Here is a 24,493-nt window from a genome sequence, read left to right as displayed (position 1 = left end):
TTTTAAATTGATTTATGTGGGATATTATACTATGTTACTTTTATTACGGCTTAATAAATAAATACATTTATGGGTTTGATGAGTAATTGAAACTATTAAATCAAGTATTTCATCTGGTCAATAATAATAATAATAAAAATAATAAAAATAATAATAATATTTAAAAATAATAACAAAATAATTAAAAAAATAATAATAATAAAAAATAATTTTAATAATACGGTATTATTAATACGGGCGTAAACGCCATCGCAGTGAAACGCTATTGGTCAGCGGCTCTTCTCCCTGGCTCTCTCAGCCAATCAGTGCCCTCCGTTTATAACGTAGCTGCGGTCTGTGGGCCGTTGTGAATCGGAGGCCAGCGGCCCCACAATGCCAGGCGGGGGAGCCCCTTTCTCAGCAGCACAGCACAGCATCACCGCCTCGCCTCACTGAGAAAGGAACAGAGAGGAGAGAAATGCAAAGGGATGTAAGATGGCAGAGCTACAAATGCTATTAGAGGAGGAAATCCCTGCCGGTAAAAGAGCTCTGGTGGAAAGCTACCAGAACCTGTCCCGGGTTGCGGAATACTGTGAAAACAATTATGTTCAGGTAAGAGAAAGCTCGCCGCCGATAAATGTGCGGATTTTTGCCCCCTCTGTTATCTCCGTCGTGTCTGCGGTGCTGGAGCAGAAGTGAGTGAAACCACAGGCACAGGAAATGCTGGTCGTAAGGAAAGGGATCCTCAAACCGCTAACCGGAGTGGCCTTTTTTCTTCCGATATAATGGTCCAGAGGCGACTGTATGTCGTTATTGTGTGTTACGGTACTAGTCGGCCCGGTATACCGGAGCCGTGTTCACATTTACAGGCTACACTCGATGTATTGAAGGCTGCTGCTGGAGGTTTTTAGAGGGTGTGTCGTTGTTATGACCAAGTGGTTTGTCACTGACTGCATTCACTTTGATAGGCACCCTCGACCTTCATTGAAAAAAACCCCGTTAATTATCCTTTTATTAAAATAAATGTTTTACTTGATAATAACCAAACAGGCGTCACGTTTAGGCCACATAACGGTGTTATAACGGGACATTTCGCAAACAGCCATTTCACTCACGAAAATGTTAAGCTAGCAAAATTGTAAGTGCTAGTAACATGTTATGAGTGTTATTAGCTAGCCAAAGAAATAGAAAAAAACACCATTAAGTGCTTAGCTGACTAAACTCGTTACAGCCGTAGCCTGCTGAGGGCAGACATCGTCCATCATCAGTAGAACTGCTATAATGATTTTATTCATTATTTGTCTTTCCCATCAGTATATTAAATAAGCCTCCAAGCATGGCTGTAAAATTACATATCAGTGTATATCATTAAACAGGCTGAGTCCTTAAAGAGGGGGGAAAAGACACAAGTCATGCAAGAGTCTATGTATGTTATGTCTATGGAAAGCATGTCTATGGTGCTGGTATCATGTGTCCTACTACAGGACTGAAAACCTGTCCAGGGGATCATTTGCTTGTAATCAAATGCATGGTTGAGGTTAATGATAGGCGTGCCTGCTTGGTTTTGCATACCCAGACTAAATGTTGAACCAGCGTCAGGAAAAGTATGAATATATAGTCTAAATCAGTGCTTCCCAAATTCATGATTGCCATTTCTTTGCCTACAAAATATTGTAAAATGTTTGTTTCTTTCTAGCAGCACCAGATTTCTCAGGTGGAGTCAATCATTAAATTAGAATCGAACATATATACAATATTAAAACATATTTGAGGATCTCTGCCCCGAAGACTTCCTTTGAATAAACCCCTTCACCCTGTTACTCTCCCACATTTGGGAGCGCTTTCAGTCAACTTGGGTGAGAGTGTGAGCTGATGTCGGAGACCATCGCCGGGCTGAATGCTGTGGCGTGAACAGCAGTGTCTGTTGACAGGACCAGCACATGCCAGAAACCCCTGCTTGTGCTCCAGCGTGGTCATTTTTTCACTGTGGTCGCTGAGAAAGCCCACAGCTTTGCCGTAATAACACGTCAGATCGCTTTGCCCTGCTTGTCATCAGAAATGCTATGTGGGTTACACGGCTCAGACGCACTTTTAAATTCTGGCACTGCTGTGTTTTTTCACCTCATTATGATGCAGAAAGTAACATTTTATAAAAAGTCTCTGGTGGTAAATGTATGTAGCAGAAGGATAATAGACTGTGTTGCTTTGGCGTAGAGAAAAGGTGGCCGATTAATCGACTTCTAGATGTTCAGTTGAAGATGGTTCATGTTTCAGTAATCTGGGTTATTGTGTGGACCATAAATAATGTTTTTTGTAGTCTGTAGTAGTTATACAGTAGTTTACATATCGTTAGGAGTACTAGGTTGACTCACAAGTTGGCTGAAATCATATAAATGAATCCTAACAAGAATTATACTTCCTTCACCCTGAGTCAACTCTTCATATATGTTTGCTGATTGATGATGCTCACAAATCTGGAATCTAGAAATCACTTTTTAAAAAAAATCACATTTGAGGTGGAAAAAAAACCCCATGTCAGAAGGTCACAGCTAAAGGAAATGGAAAAGACTGTGCGTGAGTGTGTGTGTGTGAGAGGTGTTTGCAGACAGACTCAGAATTCTAAAATGTTGTTTAGGTGTTAAAAAGAAAAAACCTCAACATGTTGTAGAAATGTTGTTGCTCCTCACCTGAAAAATTAAGGATGAAAAAATGAGCAATACAAGCAAAATAGTTGTGTATTTGAAGTGAAGAAGAAGGAAAAGTGCTGACCAACAGTGACTTTTGGTCACAGCTCCTTCTGTCAGCATCCATCCTCTTTTACCACATAATATTTGCAGTACATTTCCTGTATCTGTACCCCAGCATGTCACATGAATAATAACTCTACTCCTTCATTCATCTTATTGTGTGAATCACACGCTGTGACTAATGTCCAGAATGCACATTGAATCAGACCATTCATTGTAGGTTTGTCTGGTTTTAAAACAGTTTGGGGGTTTTTTTTAGGGGAAATGATTCATTTTTGAGTTAGCTGTTAGCAGCATCATTTTTATTTCTACTTCATTTGTACACCACTGTAGGCTGTCTCAATCCACTTCTATAAACTGATGCGTGATGCTTTTCATCTCCTTTACTCTATAACAGCATGCATGTAGAATATTATACCACCAGGATATTCACGTCTGCTGTATGAAGATGCATGTATGTTGCTTCCTCTGAATAATGATTTTTTTCAAAGACATTAAAAACATGAGCTGGAATCCTGCATGCGTATAAACACACTTGAGAGACAACAGCCGGGAATGAAAAGTAACACGAGCGTGGTGCAAGGCAGTTTTATTTCATGCTTTATGATCGTGTGCAGTAAAACCGGACACGGACTATGTTTCTGTACTCTCAATAAAGTGCTGAACCCAGCCTTTTGCTTCTAGTTGTGTTACCATGTTTTAGGCTATTTTGTCACAGCATTTAAATGAATTATTGATTTTACGTATTCACACTATCAGCTAAAATAGCACAAATTGCACAAAACACCATACTGGCAACACATGGCTCTGATATGTAGATCCAGTGTGTGATGTTGGAGAAAGACTGAAGCGTTTATTCTTAGATGAGATGTTTGAAACGAGCCATTTGAACATTTGACAAACTCCCATCGAAACCAGAGCCCAGCTTTAGTATCTCTCTTAAGGCTCCTGCATATAAAAATAGCAACTCTTTTTTTTTTTTTTTTTTAAATATGTAAAAATGAACACTGTGCTATTTTTGGGAACACATGGGCTTCAAATTAGTCCTGTCATCTCCTTGGTTGTGTAGGATCAGCTGATATTGGCATACACACAGATCTGAGGCCTTCACATTTACTTTCCAAAAATGTGTCATCTTAATATTAATGATATTTTGAAAAACTTTTATGTTCTCCTTCTCCAGTTTGTTCCATTATGTCGAAACGGCCAAATGCCTATCAACCAAATAGAGTGCTTTTTAACCAATAGATATCAGTGTCACATATTTCTCCAAACATTGAAGAAATTAATTTTGGATTCCATGATTTCAAAATCCCCCTTCAGCTCACATGACCCCCCCCCCACCCCCCACTCCATCTCTCTGACTCATAGCTGTTTCATTCATGACTCACCAAGTTCACGATAGTCCAGCATCAGACCTGGTGTTCATTATATGATATGACACCCATAAATTACTTTCTTTTAGTGCACTGTCTAAGTTCAGTCAGATGTTAAACAATGGAAAAAAAAGCCTTTTCTAAACTCACTGTTACATGACACAGAATATCTGAAAGCAGGAGAGAGAGTGAGTAATGTGGCAGAGAGATGTAGGCCACTATCACTAGGGTTTTTCTATAAAAGATGTTTTAATTAGTTTGAAGTTTTAACCTCTGTGTAAATCCCTGCTAACACCACCCTTCCTCTCCATCACACTGTGCTAAGCCAAACCCAACAGTGTTTACATGTTGGGTTACTAAGCATCATTGAGTGTGACTGATGAGAATAGTAACATTCCAGTAATCTGTGTATAATACTACAATAAGATAGTATTTCAGCTGAGGTATGAGGGCCTGCTGCAGCCTCTGTTATAGTGCTGCTAGCCTTTGTGTTTTACAAACCGACAGTCAAAGGTCGACCATGTGACACATCCCCCAGCAGGTCCCACCAGACACGGGCAACAGATGATGGGGGCCGCAGGTGGCTCACAAGGCTGCAGGTGGGCAGGTGGTCATGTTGTGTAGTGGGGTCACGGTGAAAGGCTGCTCATCTCCTGATAAGATGGGAAACTACTACCAGCTAAAATGCTAGGTAAAGTTCAAATATGTATGAGAATAAAGCATCTATCTATCTATCTATCTATCTATCTATCTATATCTATCTATCTACAAGATTTCATACAGACTGGTCAATTTCAACATTTATCTGTTAAAAAAAGTTAGAAAAGTCACAAAATAACCAAACAGCAATAGATCAAATACTCAAATATGTTCATCTTCTATCTTGCAGAGAGTTGAGAAGATAATATCTGCCAGTTATGCATGTATGATGTTATTTTTTAATCATATTTTTATATATTTTTTAATTTTTAGCAGGAAAATGTAGAACATAAGCAGCTGTGGGTCTGACTCAGCCTAGAAACTGATCTGCAGCTGGTTTCCTGTGGTCCCACAGCGAGGACAAAAGCAATACAGATATAAAACAATACAGGCAGATAATAAAAGTTAGACAAAGAATATTCGTCATATATATGGGCTGGAAAATAGCTATTCTTTAAAAGAATGAATAGTCAATAAAAGTAACAAGAATAACGTAATTTTAGATGTATACAGACAAGTTACACAGAATTCAAAAAGAACAATAAGGTTATTGATTATTGAGACACTAATGGTAACAGTTTGGATCCAGAATTTTTTTGTGTGTGTGTAAAATTATAAATGTCCGATTTTTCTCCTCATTTGAACAGCTTGAGGTATTTTGGTAGATCAACTGAAAGGCGTGAGGCAGGGTGTGGTGGTCAATTTTGTACACCCTTAATGAGGAAGTGATGACAAGTAAAATATTTTTTTTACTGAAAATAATAAGTTGCCATTCTTCTTCCAGTTTTCTAAAAAAACACTGTCAGTCCTCTTTCCAAACTATAAATATGTCCATTCAGTCCACTTGCTATTTAAAGGCATCCAGAAACAGATGGTTTGTGCAGCCTGGTGGCGATTTGGGATCCTGTGAAATGTCTTGGCATTTCTGCTCACTGGGCTCAGCTCCCATCATGCACCTGTCCCATTTTGTCTATCTGAGTTATTCGGAAGTCATTGTTGTCCAGTTCCAGGCCGCTTCACATTCAATAGAGTCGTCTCCCCTGAGCATCGTAAACGCTTGTTCACAGCTTGTTGGATCTTAACAGGACTTTACAGTTTAAAAAAAACAGCAGATTCTGTCAAATAGTGTCTCTAGTAGAAAACTGCCCTCTCACTTCTCGCTCATAAAACTGATAGGACGTAACAATGAGAATGCATCATTTCCTCTTGAGTGTTTTTTGGAGCTTTACCTTACTTCCCTCTGCCAACTTCTCCATTTCTTCCACCCACTTGTCCCTCCACTGATTTTTCTGACTTCTGTTCTCCTTTCCTCCCTCTCTCTCTCTCTCTCTCTCTCTCTCTCTCTCTCTCTCTCTCTCTCTCTCTCTCTCTCTCTCTCTCTGCCAGGCTCAAGACAAGAAGAAGGCCCTGGAAGAGACCAAGGCCTACACCACCCAGTCTCTGGCCAGCGTGGCCTACCAGATCAATGCCTTAGCCAACAATGTGCTGCAGCTGCTGGACATCCAGGCCTCGCAACTACGACGCATGGAGTCCTCCATCAACCACATCTCCCAGGTACACAGCACCACAGGCTGAGAAAAACAGCCACCACTACAAAAGCACTTCAGAAAATGTGAAATAAGAATCATCAGAAGAGTCTGAAGCTTCACAGAAATCCGTGAACCACGAGTTTCCAAAATGTTGCTTCTCAAATCAGCAAAAACAAGTCTAAATTTGGATTTTATGATTATTCAAAATGGCACAATATGTACTTTAAATTCTTCAATAATGGCTCAACCACAAGATGAGTGAGTTAACCAGGCCTTTATTTGCAGTTTTCTGATCATCTTTCTACTTAACAAGCACACTCTAAACTTCCTCCATGTTTACATATTGTCTTAATAAATCCAGCATCATGTATTTTTTTCCACAGCACTCATTCTATGAGTTCAACAACATGATCATGTCATACTCACCACTCTTGTCACTCTGAGCCTCTCATATCTAACTATAATACCGATTACATATGCCCATATGCTTCCTGTGTGAAGTTTGTTGTCTATCTACATCTAACATTTCCTGCATAGACGTTACATACATATTTATATCTTACTGTGGCTGAAGGGCACAATCCCTCTGGTTCCTTGTTAGCTTTTAATTTTAAACATCTGCAGTAAGTGTTGAGTTTCACTGACAGCAGCTGAACAGTAATAAAAAAATAAACTGCTGACAAGAAGTGATTTGAATAAACAAGTGAATAAAAAACAGGATTTCTGTTAAAAAAAGACATACTCATGTAGAGTTGGTCTCTACAGGTGATGTCACCCAACTATTATTTGTGAATTTATAGTACTCATGTTTGGTTGTGCAAGTTAACAGATTGTGTCATATCTTCTGTATCCTGTGAGGGGAAGATGTGATTTGTTTATTACATGTATTTAAATACATTAAAACCAGTGCTTGATATTATCTTCTTTCATCACACCAAACTACTGCTATAAAGACAGATATAACAGGGGGCCACACTGGATCATACTGGAGCTGCCAAAACCTCCACAACCCCTCTCCTGTCCCTCTTGCTTCATCAGCAGTCCTCTGTCTCTGTGCTTCACGCGGCCACCCCTGCCCCGTCAGCCAGTGAATGCCCCCCCCCCGTCCCCTCCCTGTGTGCTTCATTAAGCCCGTCGGCGATGAAGTGAAATCCTGACGCCAGCATTCTCGCCTGGTTAGCGTTTTTCGGCTCCCGCTTCACTCCGCAGGCCGCTGGATGGAGCAGAGCGAGGTGCTCTCTAATGACAAGCAAAGGAAAGTCTTTTAGATATCAATCATCACAGATAATCAGCGGCTGGTGCTTTATGCCCCCCCCCCTCCTCCCTCTCCCCCCTTGATATTTCTGCTGCAGGCATAATAGCACTACAGGGCGTTGTAACTATATTGATTGACATTGATTGAGCCTGTATGGCTTAACTGCTGCTGGGACTGACAGCATTTTCCTTTAAAATAGCCCCAGTCTTTCCATCAGGATCAAAATAAAACTTGGTCACATTTTTGACTCATTACAGGAAAAACACAGGTGGAAAGTGGCTTCCAGACGCAGCCTTACTACCAAATACAAGCTCATCACACTGCTAAACATAGTGGGATAGTAATAAGAAGTTTTTTTATCATCGGTTCAATCTTGAAACACTCTTTCTTCAACTCACCGAGCTGTCTGTTCTCTGCTAGTGTCGAGGTACGTACAGGAAACTCTATACTCAGATACACCACCACCAGTGAAATCACCTCCTGTATCGTTTCCCAAATGCGTTTCACTTGCAATTGTTTCTGTGGTTGCCATGGTCACGCTGCGAGTCAAGCCAGCAAGTTTGAAAAGTTTAACCATCATAAATTCCGACGGCAGTGACAAAGAGTGGCAGTCACCCCACCTCTTGTTGCCACTGGCAACCGTTCGCTGTCTGAAAAGCACAGTTAGAATCACATCAAGATATGATGGTGCTATTAATATCAGAAAGGTGGTGGTGCTAGTTTTGCATATTGTATGCTTTTGTATGAGAATGAATACTCTTATTATTATATTACTCTTATTTATAGCTCCATTACTTATATTTTTTGTGGTAAGCCCTGATAAGATAAAAGAGACAGAGACATCTTTCTTGGTTTCAGGAGTTCAGGTTGTTCAGACAGGTATCTCTCCAGGTCTGTCATTTAATATTCTATTTGTGATGTGTCCAAGAAATTAAATTTTAACTTGTCTGGTTGTGCCAAGTATTTTTCTGGCTTTGGTCGCGCAAATCGCTTTGACGTGAAAAAAGTTAGACTGGGAAAGGAAAGAGGAGGCAGCCAAACGTTCCCCCTGCCAAATCCAAGTCTCATCTGTGGATTTAAAAGCCCCTCTGCAGAGGAGGCTGTCACAAAATGATACGAGCAAGGCTGCTAACTAAATGCAAATCAGCAGCTTATTTAATCAAAGCAGAGCTGTGGCAGCACATGTCCTCGTGTGTGTGTGTGTGTGTGTGTGTGTGTGTGTGTGGGTGTGTGCGTATCAGTAAACGTGAATGGTTGTGCCTAAAACTATGACTGTGCATTCAGTGCCGGCGTCTCAAGCCAAATCAGTAAACAAAATGGAAGCACCTCATTTTGATTCTTTTTGCAATTCAAAAACATAAAGGCACTTCCCATGAGTCTCTCCACCCCTCTTTTTCCATTTCCTCGAGTCCTGCCGTCTGCCAGTTTGCTTTCTGATTCTTCTCTTTCCTTTTTTTCCCCCTACAAAATTTGTCATTCATCAGCTCGATGACCCACTTGTGCCTCTCTCAGCTCCATTTCAATTGGTCAAATCCTCTCAAGTGCAGGATCAACCTAGAATTAGTTCAGAGTATAAATTCAAAATATGATAATGACACAGAAAGGGACACTTGTGAGGTTTTATTCACCCACCCCGACAATATTACACCCACAGCAGAAAGGTCTCAAATTGTAGACTGGCTATGAAGCTACACATGAGATCATTGATGTATGATATCACACGTTTCCTGACACGCCTTGGACTTCTTTATATTTTGGTCCTGCCAGTAATACTTCAACACCAGCAGCTATTCTGAGAAACTGAATAGGAACCACAGCTCAAGAAACATCCTTAACGCTTGACATTTGATAACATCTACAGATGCGACCATGTGCAGCACCTTCTCTTTTTTTTCATTTGCTGCACTGCAGTTGTAAAATATCTCCATCCTCTAGAGGACTAGCTAAATGTTTGACAGCATGCATTTCAGACAACTTGTTTCACTGTAGCACAGAGAATAATCATTTGCTGAAGCGCAGATTTATTAGGACGCGACTATAGATCCAGCGGTGAGCGTCACAGCTGCACCATCTGTTCCCACAAACAGGCTGCAGAGGGTGAGCAGACAGCCAGATGTTTATTAGAGTAAAGAGATTACAAAAGAAAATGAGATTGAGAGAGAGAGCAGGAAGGGCAGACAGAGGTCTGTTGTCAGCGATTAGGTAACAGTTATTATGTCTAGATGTTTCATGAAGATAGCTTCACTTAGATAACTCTGTTTGAAGTCATCTGAGTGTAGAGGAAATGCTGAAATGATACCGACAGGATTCAGTTGTCACCTACAGATGTAACAGTGCACCATGAATCTAGAGACTATTTCATTCCATCACCACTCTCCTTCCTTCTTAATTTCTTCTGTTTCTTTCCTTCCTCTTCTCTCTCTCTCTCTCTCTCTCTCTCTCTCTCTCTCTCTCTCTCTCTCTCTCTCTCTCTCTCTCTCTCTCTCTTTCTCAGTCTCTCTGTCTCTTGTTTTTCTCTCGCTTTCACTAATCTTTGCTCCACCTCTACCCGCTTCTGTCACCAGCAGGAAACAGGCTTTTTTCTTACTTCCCAGCTGAACCTGGGCGTGTCCCCCTCAGTTTCCTTTCCTAAAAAAAAAAAGAGCGTTACATGTCCTCTATACACAGTGTATCTCACACACAGCTCACACACTTTATGTCAGACACAGCGAGTTTTGCACAATACCTGTGAGCCTTTCGATCGCTCATTCACATTCTTCGCCTACAGCTCCCTGAGAGTGGCGTCCGTAGCGGCGGAGCTGTCAGGCTGACTGGATGAGATGTCTGAGTGAGTGATTGATGGGTGACCTCGTCTCAGACACACATCTACTTAGAAAACACACACACAGAGACACACACATACTGTATATATCTAAACATTTAAAAAAAGTATATATATAGTCTCTTTTTTTAATTGAATGTATAAAGGCAAAGAAAGGTACAGGCTGCACAGTAGGATTCATATCTACCTCACAGCAGCTTTAACAACACACACACTAACAGTACCTTCGTCAGCACTCTCCTCCCCAGTATGACCTCATATTCTGGCGATGAAGCCGGTCGTCCTCCCTCATTCCTCACTGCATTTCCCTCTCCACTCATCCCCTCATCACTCCTTCCAGTTTCATCTATCATTCATAAACTGAAGGCCAATCCATGCAGGCGCCCGCTGAGAGTGGTAATGACTGTAATCGCAGTGGAGATGGAGGTCACCAGTATTTTCATTCTGTCCCGGTGATGAGGTTTAAGGAGCGCTTCTGTCAAATGGGCCCCAGGGTGTAGGCCAATGAAGCAGAGTAGTGGGTCAGTAGGAGCTCAGAGGATGGACCTAGAATGTCCAAGTAGTAGGAAGCTAAGAGACATGAAAACCACACTTTCTTAGTTTACATATTTAAAGGGGCAATTTACCCATTTTATACATCAAACTAAGTTTAGTTATCATTTTAAAAGAAAGTTTGTGTTACAAACTGGAGGTATAAATAAAATTGGCATTTACCAGGCATTAAAAGCTCTAAGAAAAAGTGCTATTGAGTTGCATTTTGGGAAATGGAGGAGCCAGTGTTTATGGAGCTTGGGCCATACAAGGGCCTAAAAGCTGGGACTTTGACCACTCATTTCTAAATCTGTCTTTTACAGATCCCCAATTGTCATTTAAGTACAATAGTAAATCACTGGAGTGCCACTCTCAGTGTTTATTTAGCGGGTTTCTATTTCCAGTTGATATCAAACAATTTAGGCTGAATAGGAGAAGCGGCCAACTTGTGGGTGAATTAATGAAATGTATTTTTGTAACTCTAGAGTGAAGCATGTGTTAAATATAGATTTGATGTGTGCAGACCAACAAATGTTCTTTTTTCTGTAAATCTGGCACTCAAGTCAGAGGGTCTCAAATAATAGTGTTCTCTTTGAACTAATGTAGTAAGACCAGTCTTAAATATACAGTATACAGAGAAACAAAAAAAATCCATAGTCTGCTTTTTTTCTTTACTTTCATAGTAAAAGCCCTTCATGGTACTAAATGGATTGTATCCCACTGAGCTGGTGGAAGACTTTTAATGTGAAACAGATGAAGGAAGTGTTGAATTTACATTAACAAAAAACAATTAAGAGGAAAACAGGAGCAGACCAGAAGAAAAGGAGGCGTACTTATGTGTATAAAACATGCAGAACTGTTTCTGTAAATGGAACTGTATCCTCTCCTAATGGAAATGATTTACAGTAAATCCACTCACATCCCACTTTGTTTCTCTCCTGCAGACTGTGGACATTCATAAGGAGAAGGTGGCACGTCGAGAGATCGGCATCCTGACCACAAATAAGAACACTTCTCGCACCCACAAGATCATCGCCCCGGGCAACATGGAGCGGCCAGTGCGCTATATTCGAAAGCCAATCGACTACACGCTGCTAGATGATGTGGGACATGGTGTCAAAGTAAGACTGATTTTGGTCATCATGACAAAAAAACACAAAACAAAACAAACACAAAAAAATCTTTTAAAGGACCAGTGTGTAAGATGTATGGGGCTATATTGGCAGATTAATATAATATCCATCAGTATGTTTTAATTAGTGCATAGTCACGTGAAAATTGTGTTTTCGTCAGCTAAGACAGCGGGTCCTCTTCCATGGAGGCTGCCCATGGATATATTATAAGAGCTGTATGCCGGACCAAAAATGGCACCCATTCGGTCCTATAAGAATTGCTCGGCTGATACATATGCCAAAAAATGTTTCTATCTTCCAGTTTGCTTCTGCGTTATGGGGCACACTAAATATGCCCAGTAGTATTTCCACCGCTAGACCACCCCCGAGAAAATGTACTCATATAAAACTTCCATGGATAAAAAATTTGTAATAGAAAGAATCATGTCAACAGTTTTACGGACGTCTCTTTTACAATAATGGTCTCAATAGGAACAAACCTTTTTGGCCCGCCTGGGGATTTTTCGCTGCAATACCACGAGTGACCACTGGGGGAAATCGTCTGTTAGGCTGATCAGCGGTATCCTATACACCTCTTATAATGCATTCATAGGGCTGCAATGTTGTACCACCATGTTTCTACAGTAGCCCAAAAGGGACAAACCAAACACTGACTAGAGAGCCACTGTGCACTCTCCTACACACTTGCAATCTACTAACTGACCATAAGAATCCTACACACTGGTCCTTTAAACAGACTTAAAAGTCAACAAGTTTCTACATATTTATTCACTCAGCATTCTTGTTAATGTGCTGGTTTTCAAAAAGCAATTCCACACTTCCTCCAGCTTCATCACAAGCAGGCCGGTGTCATTAGTGTGATATATATCGTCTTCATTTCCAGCGTTGATCAATTTTGCGGGACAGGAAAACACATACTTAGTCGAGTTCACACCTGGCACTTTGATGCCTGCTTACATAATTCTCTCAGACGCATCCACTCACACCGCGAGTCAATCAATACGCTGGCCTTTTAGTTAATTAAGTTTGGAAACTCACAGAAATGTAAGCGACTCTCATAAGATGCTAAGTTGGTAGCAGACTTTGACAAAACTGAAAAAAGCTTTTGAGTGTCAGAGTTTTTTGTTCATGCTCAGTCACAAGCTGGAAGTTAATGGAAGTGTGTTTTTGTGTTTGTGGCGTCCGGATTAAGCGAGAAACAGACATCTTGGCCGAGTGTTACTCCACGCCGTCACATTCTCTTTTGATTCCCGGGAACGTTTTCTTTTCAACCCTTTTCCGCCTCATTATTCGATTTTTTTATTTTTTTATCCCCTCTCCCTATGATCCATCCGCTCTCTCCTCTCTCCCCCTCTGCTTTTTTCCCGATTTTTTAACAAAACATATACGTGCATATGTGTGTGCATTGATTGCTGGTGTTGTAAATTTCCGCATAGCATTTTTTCTGTCATCCTCTTCATCCCTCTCTCTCTCTCTCTCTGTGCCTCTGCTCTGCCTGTCAAGACAGTGGCCGTTTGCTGACTTTCAAACAACACAATTCAAATTCAAAAGCTGCTCTTTCCCTCCTCTTGAGAGCTGCTTCACACTGAGTTTCTGGCAACGGCCTGCTATGCTAATGAAGCATCATTCATGGGTGCTGCAAATGATGGATCTCCTGCAGAAATCAGCGCAGATGCAAAAGAAGAATTTCAACCCTTTTTTTTCTCCTTTTCAGATATACTTCCATTAAAAAATAAAAAAACCCCAGCTGTACACGCTGCCAAAACATGACTCAGATATGTGTAAAAAGGCCTGTTTTAGGAGTCTACATTTGTTCTAATCAAGTTTAGTTTTTTGGGGTTTTTTTATACCAAGTTTAGATGATTTAAAGAAGGAAGAAAACCTCTTGAGAATTGAAGTATCCCTTGCTACTGGATATTTGAGCTGTTCATTTCAAATTCTCTGTGATGTCTCTGTCTGGCTTTTGTGTGTGTGTGTGTGTGTGTGTGTGTGTGTAGCTGCATGTGTGTGTTCATGGATGTGCGTTTGTCTGGCTTGGTGCAGACAGAAATACATATCACATTGCATTACCCCCCCCCCCCCCCCAGATCCTTCTCTCTCTGTCTCTCTGTCTCTCTATCTCTCTCTCTCTCTCTCTCTATCTCTCTCTCTCTCTCTCTCTCTATCTATCTCTCTCTCTCTCTCTCTCTCTCTCTCTCTCTCTCTCACACATGTCTGTGAATAATTCAGTAGGATTGATATGATTTCATACTCTGCACCAGCCACTAGATAAAAAAAAAAAAACAATATTCTGAGAGTAGTATATTATATTTGTTGTTGTGTACATGCTCTTGTTGTGGGTGTGGGTGTGTTCATCCTGTTTAAGAATCAACACCTCATTAGCACTGCCAGTTTCGTCTCGGATTCCCTCGAGCGTTTGAGGCATGATCATCACCCCTCTGCCTTCCATCTAAATTATCTGGGGAGCTCACCGATGGATGGATGGGAAGCGCAGACTTGAGCATGGAAAGACCCATTCACACATTTACGGATGACTGTGCTCTCCCTTTTACTGGCATTACTGGCAGTTACCGGGGCGACATAGTTGCAGCCACGCCAACAGTCCTGAACCTCACCTCTCTCTGCCGTTATTTACGGCCCCGCTGTGCTTTACTACCCAAGCGCAACACTCAAGAGCGTCAGAGCAGCCACATGTAACTCATGTATTGCTCATTATTTGTAGGCTAATGCTAAAGTGATCCCAAGTCTGATTACAGCCTGTAACACACGTCTAGACACTGACGCACACAGAATAGGCTCATAAACACACAAATCAACAAGGCTGAGGAGATGCTTCACTCTGTGTTTTTTTTTGAGCAACGGTACAGTGGCAGTTTAAGCTTTCCTGCTCTTTTGTTTTTTCAAAGCAGCATGTAGAAACTGGAACAAAAGGAAGTTACTTCTTCCTTTCCGTTATGTGTATGGTGGGTTTTTATCTCTGGCAGATAGGTGTGTGTGAGTATAATCAGAAATGACTAACATTACACAGATGATGGATGCTGGTTAGAATTTATTGCAACAGATAATATGCCAAATGTTGTGATAAATATTCAACTTAAATGTGACTCAGAATGAGTCAGGAGATGTGATTAGTACTGAATCAGTTAGTTAGCAAATGATTAATCCTTTAAATTCATGAGGCAAAAATGCCAAAAGTTTGCTGCTTTTCTCTGTTTTATATCTTTGTAAATGAAAGGACTTGTTTGGTTTTGGATTGGTGGTCAAAACAAGCAATTCTCAGCCAGTGAGATCATTTTTTCCTTTTTATTTATATTACAAAATCTATTAATGTCATTGAAAAATATAATTTTATATTGGTACATACTGAAAATGGAATGGCATTTGGGCTTGTATTTATTTAATAATTTCATAATATAAACACATTCAGGTTATTTATTATTCTGTATTACTGCATCATCAGAACAAAATGTTTCTGTTTGTGATAAACATCATTCATTGAATGGACTTGAAGCTGATTTTTAGCCCCTTGCATTATATTCTTATATTATATATATATCTTATATTGCTGTCTTATTTGTGTCTTCTCCCTTAGTTTTTTCTTTTTTTTCAGTTTATACCTATTGTATCTTAACAACTTAAATACAGCATACAGTAATGGAGAACAGTAGTATGGTTCTTTCATAAAGCTTAGACTTCACACTGACTATCACTAAAATAACTCATATCAAACTTCCACTTTTAAAACCATTAACCAACTCTGTCTTCTTTCTTTGCCTGCTTGCACTCAGTGGCTTAAAGCCAAGGTAAGAGATGGTTGTCTTTTTCTTCTTTTTGTCATGTATTGACCAAACTCCACGCAGTCAAGGGGATCCATACAAGAATTTTAGATTTTGATGATGTGGGATTAAGTTATCTGATTTATAACAGTGCAACAAAACATAATCATTATATATCTTTTCATTTGAATATTTTCATCTGTTCAATTCAAACACTCACCAGCTGTCATTAATCTAACTTATCTGTTGTGGATTTATAACTAATGTGAAATGATCCCATGCATGTACTATAAATTCAGCTCAATGTTTATAATATGTTACAGTAAAGAAAAGTGGTAATAGATTTGACATGTTCACCCATTAATAAGTGACATCCCATTTTTACATGCACATTCACAATTTCTCAATCTCAGCCAATCAATTGTTACCTTTAAGTCTTACTGCCAGTGTTTCTCTAAGAACTTTTATGTATGTAAAGCTTAATTGAAACTACTCTAAGTTCTGCTTAATTATTATCAGGCTGAGTGTTCCCTCAGCTTTAATATTCATTTGCAAGGGGAAACATTGCTGTCAGCTATTCAATTCAAACTCTTTTCCCTCCTTTTAACTTTTTCTTTGTTCCTCCAGCAACATGGGAACAATGCAGCAGGGCGAGGAGGGACGCTTTCCAGGACCAACCCGCCTACACAGAAACCCCCAAGCCCCCCAATGGCTGGTCGTGGTACACTGGGGTAAGAACTCATACAGTAGTTTAACATGTATTGTTTGTTAAAGTCACGGTACTCCTGATTTAGTCAGTAGGTTAGTCAGCATACCGATTGAGGGACTGATTTAGACTTGAGATAATTGATTAATTCCTCAAAGGTTTACAACTCCAGGACCACCTGACCATGGTTACATTAACTCTTAAAGCCTGATCAACGGCTTTTGGGTTCATTTTTTCTTCTGTACTTCCTCTCTTTTCATGACGATAACAGTTATGAATTCTGTTATCTCTCTTTCCCTATCTGTATCTTTGTCCAGGCGCAACACTCCCTACAAGACACTGGAGCCAGTGAAACCCCCGGTGGTGCCCAATGACTACATGACGAGCCCGGCTCGACTGGGCAGCCAGCAGAGCCCTGCACGCACAGCTTCGCTCAACCAGAGGCCCCGGACACACAGGTAGCACACATCCTGTTAACTGTGCACTCAGATTGGTGGCCAGTGTTCATGTGTGAAAGAGCTGTGAATCTGTTGCTGCAGTCACAGACATTATGACAGAATGACGTATGAGAGAGTAATGATAGGATGTCAAACTTAATTAAGATTGTCTCACACATCCTTATTCTCTCTCTCTCTCTCTCTCTCTCTCTCTCTGCAGTGGCAGCAGTGGTGGAAGTGGCGGCAGGGAGAACAGTGGAAGCAGTGGAGTGGGTATCCCTATAGCAGTTCCCACCCCCTCCCCTCCCAGTATGGGGCAAGGTGAGTTCCCAGCAGCTGCAACCCCTCATTATTGCTCATCAGGTGTCCACAGATAAGCAGTAACTACTGGGTTTGTTTTGTATTTTCTGTACCCTCCCTGTGTGTCATTCTGTGGCTCTTATAGACCGTTTTCACTGGAGACATTTTGACTTTGTGTGGTGTAGTGTTTCCCAGTAAGCCACGACAGTGAGCCAGTATGCACATTATCAGGAGCTTGAAGCTGGGACGGATACATGGAAGGCAGTTGTGGTTGTGCGTTTCCTGTCATGATATGAGCAATAGTCTGCATTCTTGTCCTGAACATTAACTGCCACACACACAATCAAAATCCATCAAATTCAGCACAGAAATGGTTAAAATGTTGGTCGATATCACATAAATAAAGCCATGACGTCCTATAAAAAAGCATGTGATGTGATTGTATATGTAGATGATACAGCTTTCTATATTGAAGATAATTATGTAAATTCTAGAAAAATTGGCAACATTTAGATTTATTAGGCCTATATTTTTACCTCATCTTTTATATTAACCCATAGAGCAGTACTACAGGTACATAATAATATTACAATGTAATGTGTTTTTTTTGCATAGAGGGTAAAGAGCAGTATGCACACATATTAATGTTTTTACTGTGATGTTTTATTCTAATGTGTACATATGATTTGTGTTGTATGTGCGATTTATGTTATGAAATGAATATGTACTTTAAAGGGAACTGATGGTAATGCTGCCGTCCTCTCCCCTCCCCCTCTCCCACAGTGGCGACATCTTCAGCCTCAGTGCCCCAGGGTCCCGGATTGGGTCCCATCCCCATGTCCCAATTCGGCACCATCTCCCGCCAAATCTCCCGTCACAACTCCTCCACCACCTCCTCTGCTTCCATGGTGTCGGCCACCGGCACCTACCGCCGCGCCCCTTCAGTCTCCTCCCAGCAGCCCCACATCAACGGGGGCCCAGCCTACCCGCAGAACTCAGGTAGCTCAGCTTTAATGTCTGTATTTAATAGTTTATAGGTGTTATATTTTGATTTGTGGGGTGATAAAACAACAGTAAGATTTTGAAAATATCAAATGTAAGAATTTTTGAGTTTTATTTCAATGTTCCAACATCTTATTAATATTTTATGATCTCAAATGTCAATCTAGCTGGTGTTTTAAAATGTCCTGAGAAGTCTTATGTAATCTGGCGAAACAGATACATCCAGCCGTGATCAAATTGAATGTGACATGTGACAGCGTTTGTTATATTAGCGTACTGTCCGTTCTTGGCAGTTGTTTTATTCTCCGTAATAAATAATTATGCTAATCCGCTTTAAAAAGCCCATTGGGTTTAAAAGGTATGCATGTACTAACCCTTCCAGAAGCTAACGAAATAAAAGATGATTGATAATTAGTGAAATCAGGCTTGTTGAAACCTTGTCACCCCAGCACTGCTTGTGTCATTATCATTTCTAATTGAGTTACCGCATTATTCCTTTAGTCATCTGGGAGCTTCTTTTTCAGGAGAGGCAGGTAGGCAGGAGGCACTTTCAGATTTGGGGGCAGACAAAAACAAACAGCCGCTAGACGAGGGGGGACGGGGGGGCCAGGACATACGCACGTGCATATTTTCTGTCAGAGGAGCAGAATTTATTTTGGCAGGCATCACTCTGAGCCATTCTCCTCTAATGGCTTCACTCTCAAAGGACAAGCATCATCGTTGGCACAGAACAGAGAAGGAGGAGGCTGTCTTGTCTTGTCTGGGAGGAGAGAGACAATGATGCAGAGCTGCATCAACCAGGGACTTTAACTGCTACATCAAATGATCCCTGTGATGTGTACTGGTTGAAATTTAATTACAGTGAAAGATATGCGTGCATTTCTGGTGACTGTAATAGAAGTTTTTTTTTGCAGTACAGGAGCTAGTTCCAGTACATACAGAAGCTTGCGGCTCTCTCCTCAAGCTCAGAGGGTGCAGCTGTAGAGGGATGCGGCTCCGCGGTGAGAGCAGCGCGGAAAAATAAGACATTACTACCCAGCGAGATTACAGACGGCCCTCCATTACATGTGATTTATGAGTCAGACCTGGCGTGCATGTGTGTGACATCATGTCTTTGAGTGAGGACAGCTGTGTTTCTCTTTGTTTGTCTGTCCATTTATCTTTTTTTAAATTTTTATAACAAAGCCTCTTTTTAAGGGCAGAAGATAGAGATGATATGGATACAAAGCCTTTCAGCAAAAGGTGTGACTGAACTCATATGTCACTTTTGGTCCACACACACCACTCTTATGAACATGTAATTGCGCTACCAGTTGAATCACATGTGGATGCTACATCTCTACCTGATCTATGTTATGTCTTTCTATCATCTTGCCTCTGTCATTTTTTGGGCGGTTTGTGTAGCTCTTTGTACCTCTTTCACTGTAGCAGAAACCCTCTGCTGTCTACAGCTTTTGCTTTTGACTTAAAACAGATGCTGATGAGGTAGATTCTCAAGCTGAGATGAGATGAATGCCTCTTTAGCGCAGCTTGGGGAAAAAAAGCAGCACAAAAGAACGCTGATTGGAAATGTGTAAATGAGTCGCTCAGCAATGCTTCCTGCACTGTTTTCGCTTGCTCACAAGCTTTTTATTTTATTTTTTTTCTCTCCTCCTTCTCTGTCTCAATTCTGCCGTTTCACTCTCGTCTATGATGTTTTCTCTTGTCATTGTCTCCCTGACTGTCACCCACCACCTCCCATCGCTCTCTGTCTCTGCTGCTTCCTCTGCTTATCTGGGTGTTGCCGCTCCAGTGTCTGTGGCTCCTCCGCCTCCTCCTCCAATGGTCCAGCTGACCCCACAGATCCCTCTGACCGGCTTTGTGGCCAGAATGCAGGAGAGCAGTAAGTATTCAACACATACATAGACATGCACATGCACATAGGTATGCTAATATTTCCAAAAATGCTATATACTAAAAACTATATACTTTTCATTCATTCACATCCATCTACTCTAAGAAACATTCACTCACGCCCATTTGCAGGAAAAAACACATATGAGGGCATCTCCATATATATATATACATACATTATATACATGTGTAGTGGAGGCAGTGTAAGTGGAGACATCTCTCTTCATTCATCTTAATAATCTGAAAGCGTCTCAGCATCCACACACTGCTTCACATTCACACTCAGCTCTGCGGCTTGCTGCACTCAGCACACCTTTTCTTGCACCGCGTGTGCTGCTGAGGGCGCCCGTGTCCCTCAGATGTCTGTCTGTTGCCATGGCGATGGATAAAACGTGCGTCCTGTACTCCCTGTCCACCGAAGAGAGAAAATGTGACCTGATGCTGTGTCCTGATTCTCCATCCGCCTGTCTGGAGAAATGCGACTATGTAGCCATCTAACTGTCTGCATGTGTCTGTCAAAGTAAAGGCAAGCAGCCAAAACACTGAAGTGAAGGACACGACTGGGTATGAGTCATCCAATTCCAATACTGAACAAATTATTCTTAACATACTGTAGCTTCATCCTGCCATAATAGTTTGCTGACCATCTGTATGCTGCTCTGAAGCAGACACTAAAATAATTAATAATTTGTACCATTTTCATATGAATAAATGTCTGCTACACCCAGGTCATTAAATCTTTAACATTTGCTCTTTAGCCAGCGTCTGGAAGGTCTTTCTCTTTACTAGTCCACTGGCATGCAGGAAGTGCCGCATTTAAGCGAGAGTGATTATTATGTAAATAGAAGAAGAACTGGGTACTTAGTATGAGGAGCAATAACCACCCTGACTGAGCAGACAAAGAAAAGAGTGCCACAGTCCAAAAGAGGTCACAGTACCTGAAACACAGCGGGATGTTTATGTACAGTAACAGAGAGCTTGATCTCTTTAGATGACCAGGTTTATACCCAAACACATGCTGTAACATTCTTTTAATAGAAAGCATTTAAGTTTGTCTGTCAGCGTCAACTGCTTTTCATTACTGTCACAGAGGCTTTTTTAGGCAGTGGTTGATATTAAGTCTGATATGATCCTTGCCAATGATGTGTTTACAGTCTGACTAAAAGTAATATATGCAGTGTTTATTAAATTCCAAGTGATGTGTCAGTCACCCGATATTATTGGTTAATATTGGCCTATCAAAGATATATCAGCATATGTGTTGTCTCATATGCAACAATATTTTTTCTTTTATTAAGATATATAACAGCATTGCATTTATATTTGATTTTTTTTCTTAACTCAGGCTAATATATATGTATATGTATATATATATTTACAAATCCCCAGTGAAGTTCGCTGTTTTAGTGCACTTTATTTTATACGATAAAGTTTATTACCCTCATTACATAGCTTTGTTGCACTTTGTCAAGTGTTTGATCATATTTGAGAGATTACAAAAAAATGTGTGTCCTTGTATATACTCTGTATATATGACATTACTGGCTGATATATTGATATCAGAGTTTTTTTACTCCCTAATATCAGTATCGGCATTGGTCCCCAAAATCTAGTATCAGTCGGTTCCTAGTGTTTAAACAGACCTTTAAAATGGGTAATGGATAGGACTAATAAAGTCTGAGAGAAGCATTTTCAGTTCTTAATGAGAAAAGGATTTATAGTCAGTTGTTGGACCAGTGGAAAGAGGTGTGTAAGCTGGTTGGAATTAAGGGGACACATTGAATTTAGTCCTGTGGTGCATTATCACCAGTTGTTTAATTCAACAGCAGCAGTCTTATGAATAAGTTAGGTAAGAGGTGGAGAGGGTTTTTTGTTGTTTTTTTTCAATTACTTGACTTGTGGTTGAAAGGCTGCAGGGAACTGAGTGAAAGACTGAAGACTGTGAAGGTTCAGTGTCAGGGCCGAGTAAGGCTTTTAAAATCACACTTCATGTAACGCTGAGCCGCGTATATTAGCACCTCGCACTGGTGTGAACATGCACAGAGAAACGATGAGTCCTTACCTGCAGCACCATCAGCCATCAGACACACTATCACCCAGACTGAATGCAGATATTCATCCAGGTCATTCTCAGTTCATTCTCGGCAGGTCTTTCAAAACAGACTCAAGGGAATATTTAAGTGTTTGTCCTTTTTAAAAAGAGCGTGTGCTAATATTTCAAATACAGAACGTAAAAACAGAAATCCACAGAACCAGCAAATAGTTATTTATTACTTATTAATTTTCCCTTTGAGGGGCAATAACTATAAAAAACATATCATATTGTCTTTTGTACAAGTAGTTTAAAATGATTTGTTCTTACTCCAGCTCTCTATGGGATGATAAAGAAACTGAACAGTACAAGTAATACTCTTTGGTTCTAGCATCTATAATAATACTGTCATGGCTACAGTACCATTGAGGAGAATAAAACCATGTGATAAAAACTCACACATGGTGGGTATTTTATAGACTGTATCGAATATTTTAGAGACCACATTTGTAAATGCTACTAACAGTAAATACATGAATGCATTATTTCCACACAGTATTGTTCCTGGCAGTGTGATAAGGCTTTAAAATATGTGTTCAAGACCTCAGTATTTCTAAAATCTTTGATGGAACCTGAATATTAGAGTAGTAGTAGTAGTAGATTCTGCCTCACATTTGAGTAGAAACCCCCCCAGAGCTGCCCTCTAGTGGATATTGAAATCTCTGCACATTTACTGTGAAATAGTCTGCAGAGATCTTCATGGTAAAAAGGTTCCTATTGGTTTAGAGATGATGGTTGTTGTAATGCAAGAAAATAATTAGATAATACATTGGCTAGTTTAAAGTCTAGAAAAGAGCTTTAATGACTTCCTACTGAAATAGAATAAGATTTCATGTTTTTCAGCCCCATCATCTGTCCACAGTACATAGTAACATTTCCTCATGGTTGAAATAATTCTCAAATATTGTTACAGATTGCTGCCTCATTCTGGACCCAGACCTAATTCATCCAAAAATAAATAGATAAATAAAATTCATACGAACCTGCAATCTGTAATCTTTGTGCTGCTCTTTTTCTCATTTCTTCCTTCTCTCCATCCTCCTTCAGTAACAGACAGCCCAGCTCCGCCTCCTCCGCCACCCCCAGAGGACATGGGCGTTTTTGAGGAGCCCTCCCCACCACCTCCTCCCCCACCCGTGGACTACGAGGAAGAGGAGGCCGCTGTGGTCCACTACAGTGATCCTTACGCTGACGGAGACCCTCAGTGGGCCCCCAAGGTTTACTTAGAGAAAGGTTAGTGCCTGAGAAAACTGCTCTACCCTAACCCTAACCCTAACCAATAAAAAAAAAAACTAAGGTTCATTTTCTTTCTGTTTATTTTCTATCTTGTTCTAGTTGTGGCCATCTACGACTACTCCAAGGATAAAGAGGATGAGCTGTCCTTCATGGAGGGAGCCATCATCTACATAATCAAGAAAAACGATGACGGTTGGTTCGAAGGCGTCTGCAACGGCGTCACCGGACTCTTCCCAGGAAACTACGTCGAGTCGATCATGCACTATGCTGACTAAAAAGAAAAAAAAAAGAAAAAAACCCCAACAAAAACACACACGTACACACAGACACACACAAAGTGGCAGTGCAGTTTTAAAACAGAGGTGAAACAGTGAAGATGTACAGATGTATGCAGTCCGGCGATAGCAGTTCACACAGCTCCCATTTTGAATGAAGTGCCATGGTGAAGTCTTTGGAATTTACAAATGGTTTTCTTTTTTTTTTTTGGCGGAGCTTGTGCTTGCACGGTTTTGTTCTGCTCCTAAAAAGAATTTAAGAAAAAAAAAAAAAAAAAAAAAGGTGTCGCACAAAGAAGGAGGGCGCCGAAGCTTTTGGAAGAGTGGGGTCTGTTAGTTTACACTGTGGATAAAAAAAGGGAGGGGATAAAAGCTTTTTTTTTTTTTACTGTAACGGTCACATTTTGCCTCACAAGAAATAAATCACTGAAAGAAGAGGGAAAAAAAGAGTAGTTTCAAACAATACCAAGTAACTTAAATGTAGTGTTAATTTGTGTACGTGCAAAATCAAACCCATTTAACACATTTCCAGTATTTCCAGTATGCAGTTGATTCAGGAAAGTGAAGTATTGCTGTGATTTTTTTAATTGAATAGATGAGGCAGTGTAGTGCTCCTTCCCTCTTCTTTTGCACTGTAGTCCAGCAGACCGGCCACATTTAAAAGCTTTTCCCTCTTTTCAAAAAACATCCATCTTACCTTATCCAA

The 24,493-nt window shown here is 40.6% G+C and overlaps 1 protein-coding gene across 1 annotated transcript; it reads left to right on the top strand.

Moving 5' to 3' along the window:
* The first annotated feature begins 384 nt into the window (after positions 1-384).
* On the top strand, positions 385-24,467 carry LOC128369366 (abl interactor 1-like). Its single transcript, XM_053330394.1, has 9 exons — positions 385-591; positions 6,188-6,355; positions 11,882-12,058; positions 16,474-16,577; positions 16,870-17,010; positions 17,210-17,310; positions 18,073-18,288; positions 23,324-23,509; positions 23,612-24,467. Exons 1-9 carry the CDS (start codon positions 475-477, stop codon positions 23,785-23,787), a joined length of 1,386 nt encoding a protein of 461 aa, XP_053186369.1. The 5' UTR covers positions 385-474; the 3' UTR covers positions 23,788-24,467.
* Positions 24,468-24,493: the final 26 nt, after the last annotated feature.

The sequence above is a fragment of the Scomber japonicus genome, chromosome 12, assembly GCF_027409825.1.
Source record: "Scomber japonicus isolate fScoJap1 chromosome 12, fScoJap1.pri, whole genome shotgun sequence".
Lineage (NCBI taxonomy): Eukaryota > Metazoa > Chordata > Actinopteri > Scombriformes > Scombridae > Scomber > Scomber japonicus.
This window is presented reverse-complemented; position numbering and strand designations above follow the sequence as displayed.

What these genes read in the sequence shown, in the direction of transcription:
- LOC128369366 (XM_053330394.1), top strand. Translation starts at nt 475, where the DNA reads ATGGCAGAGCTACAAATGCTATTAGAGGAGGAAATCCCTGCCGGTAAA. An exon ending in CCATCAACCACATCTCCCAG is followed by an intron (nt 6,356 to 11,881) that starts GTACACAGCACC and finishes TCTCTCCTGCAG; the next exon opens with ACTGTGGACATTCATAAGGA. An exon ending in CCCTCCCAGTATGGGGCAAG is followed by an intron (nt 17,311 to 18,072) that starts GTGAGTTCCCAG and finishes CCTCTCCCACAG; the next exon opens with TGGCGACATCTTCAGCCTCA.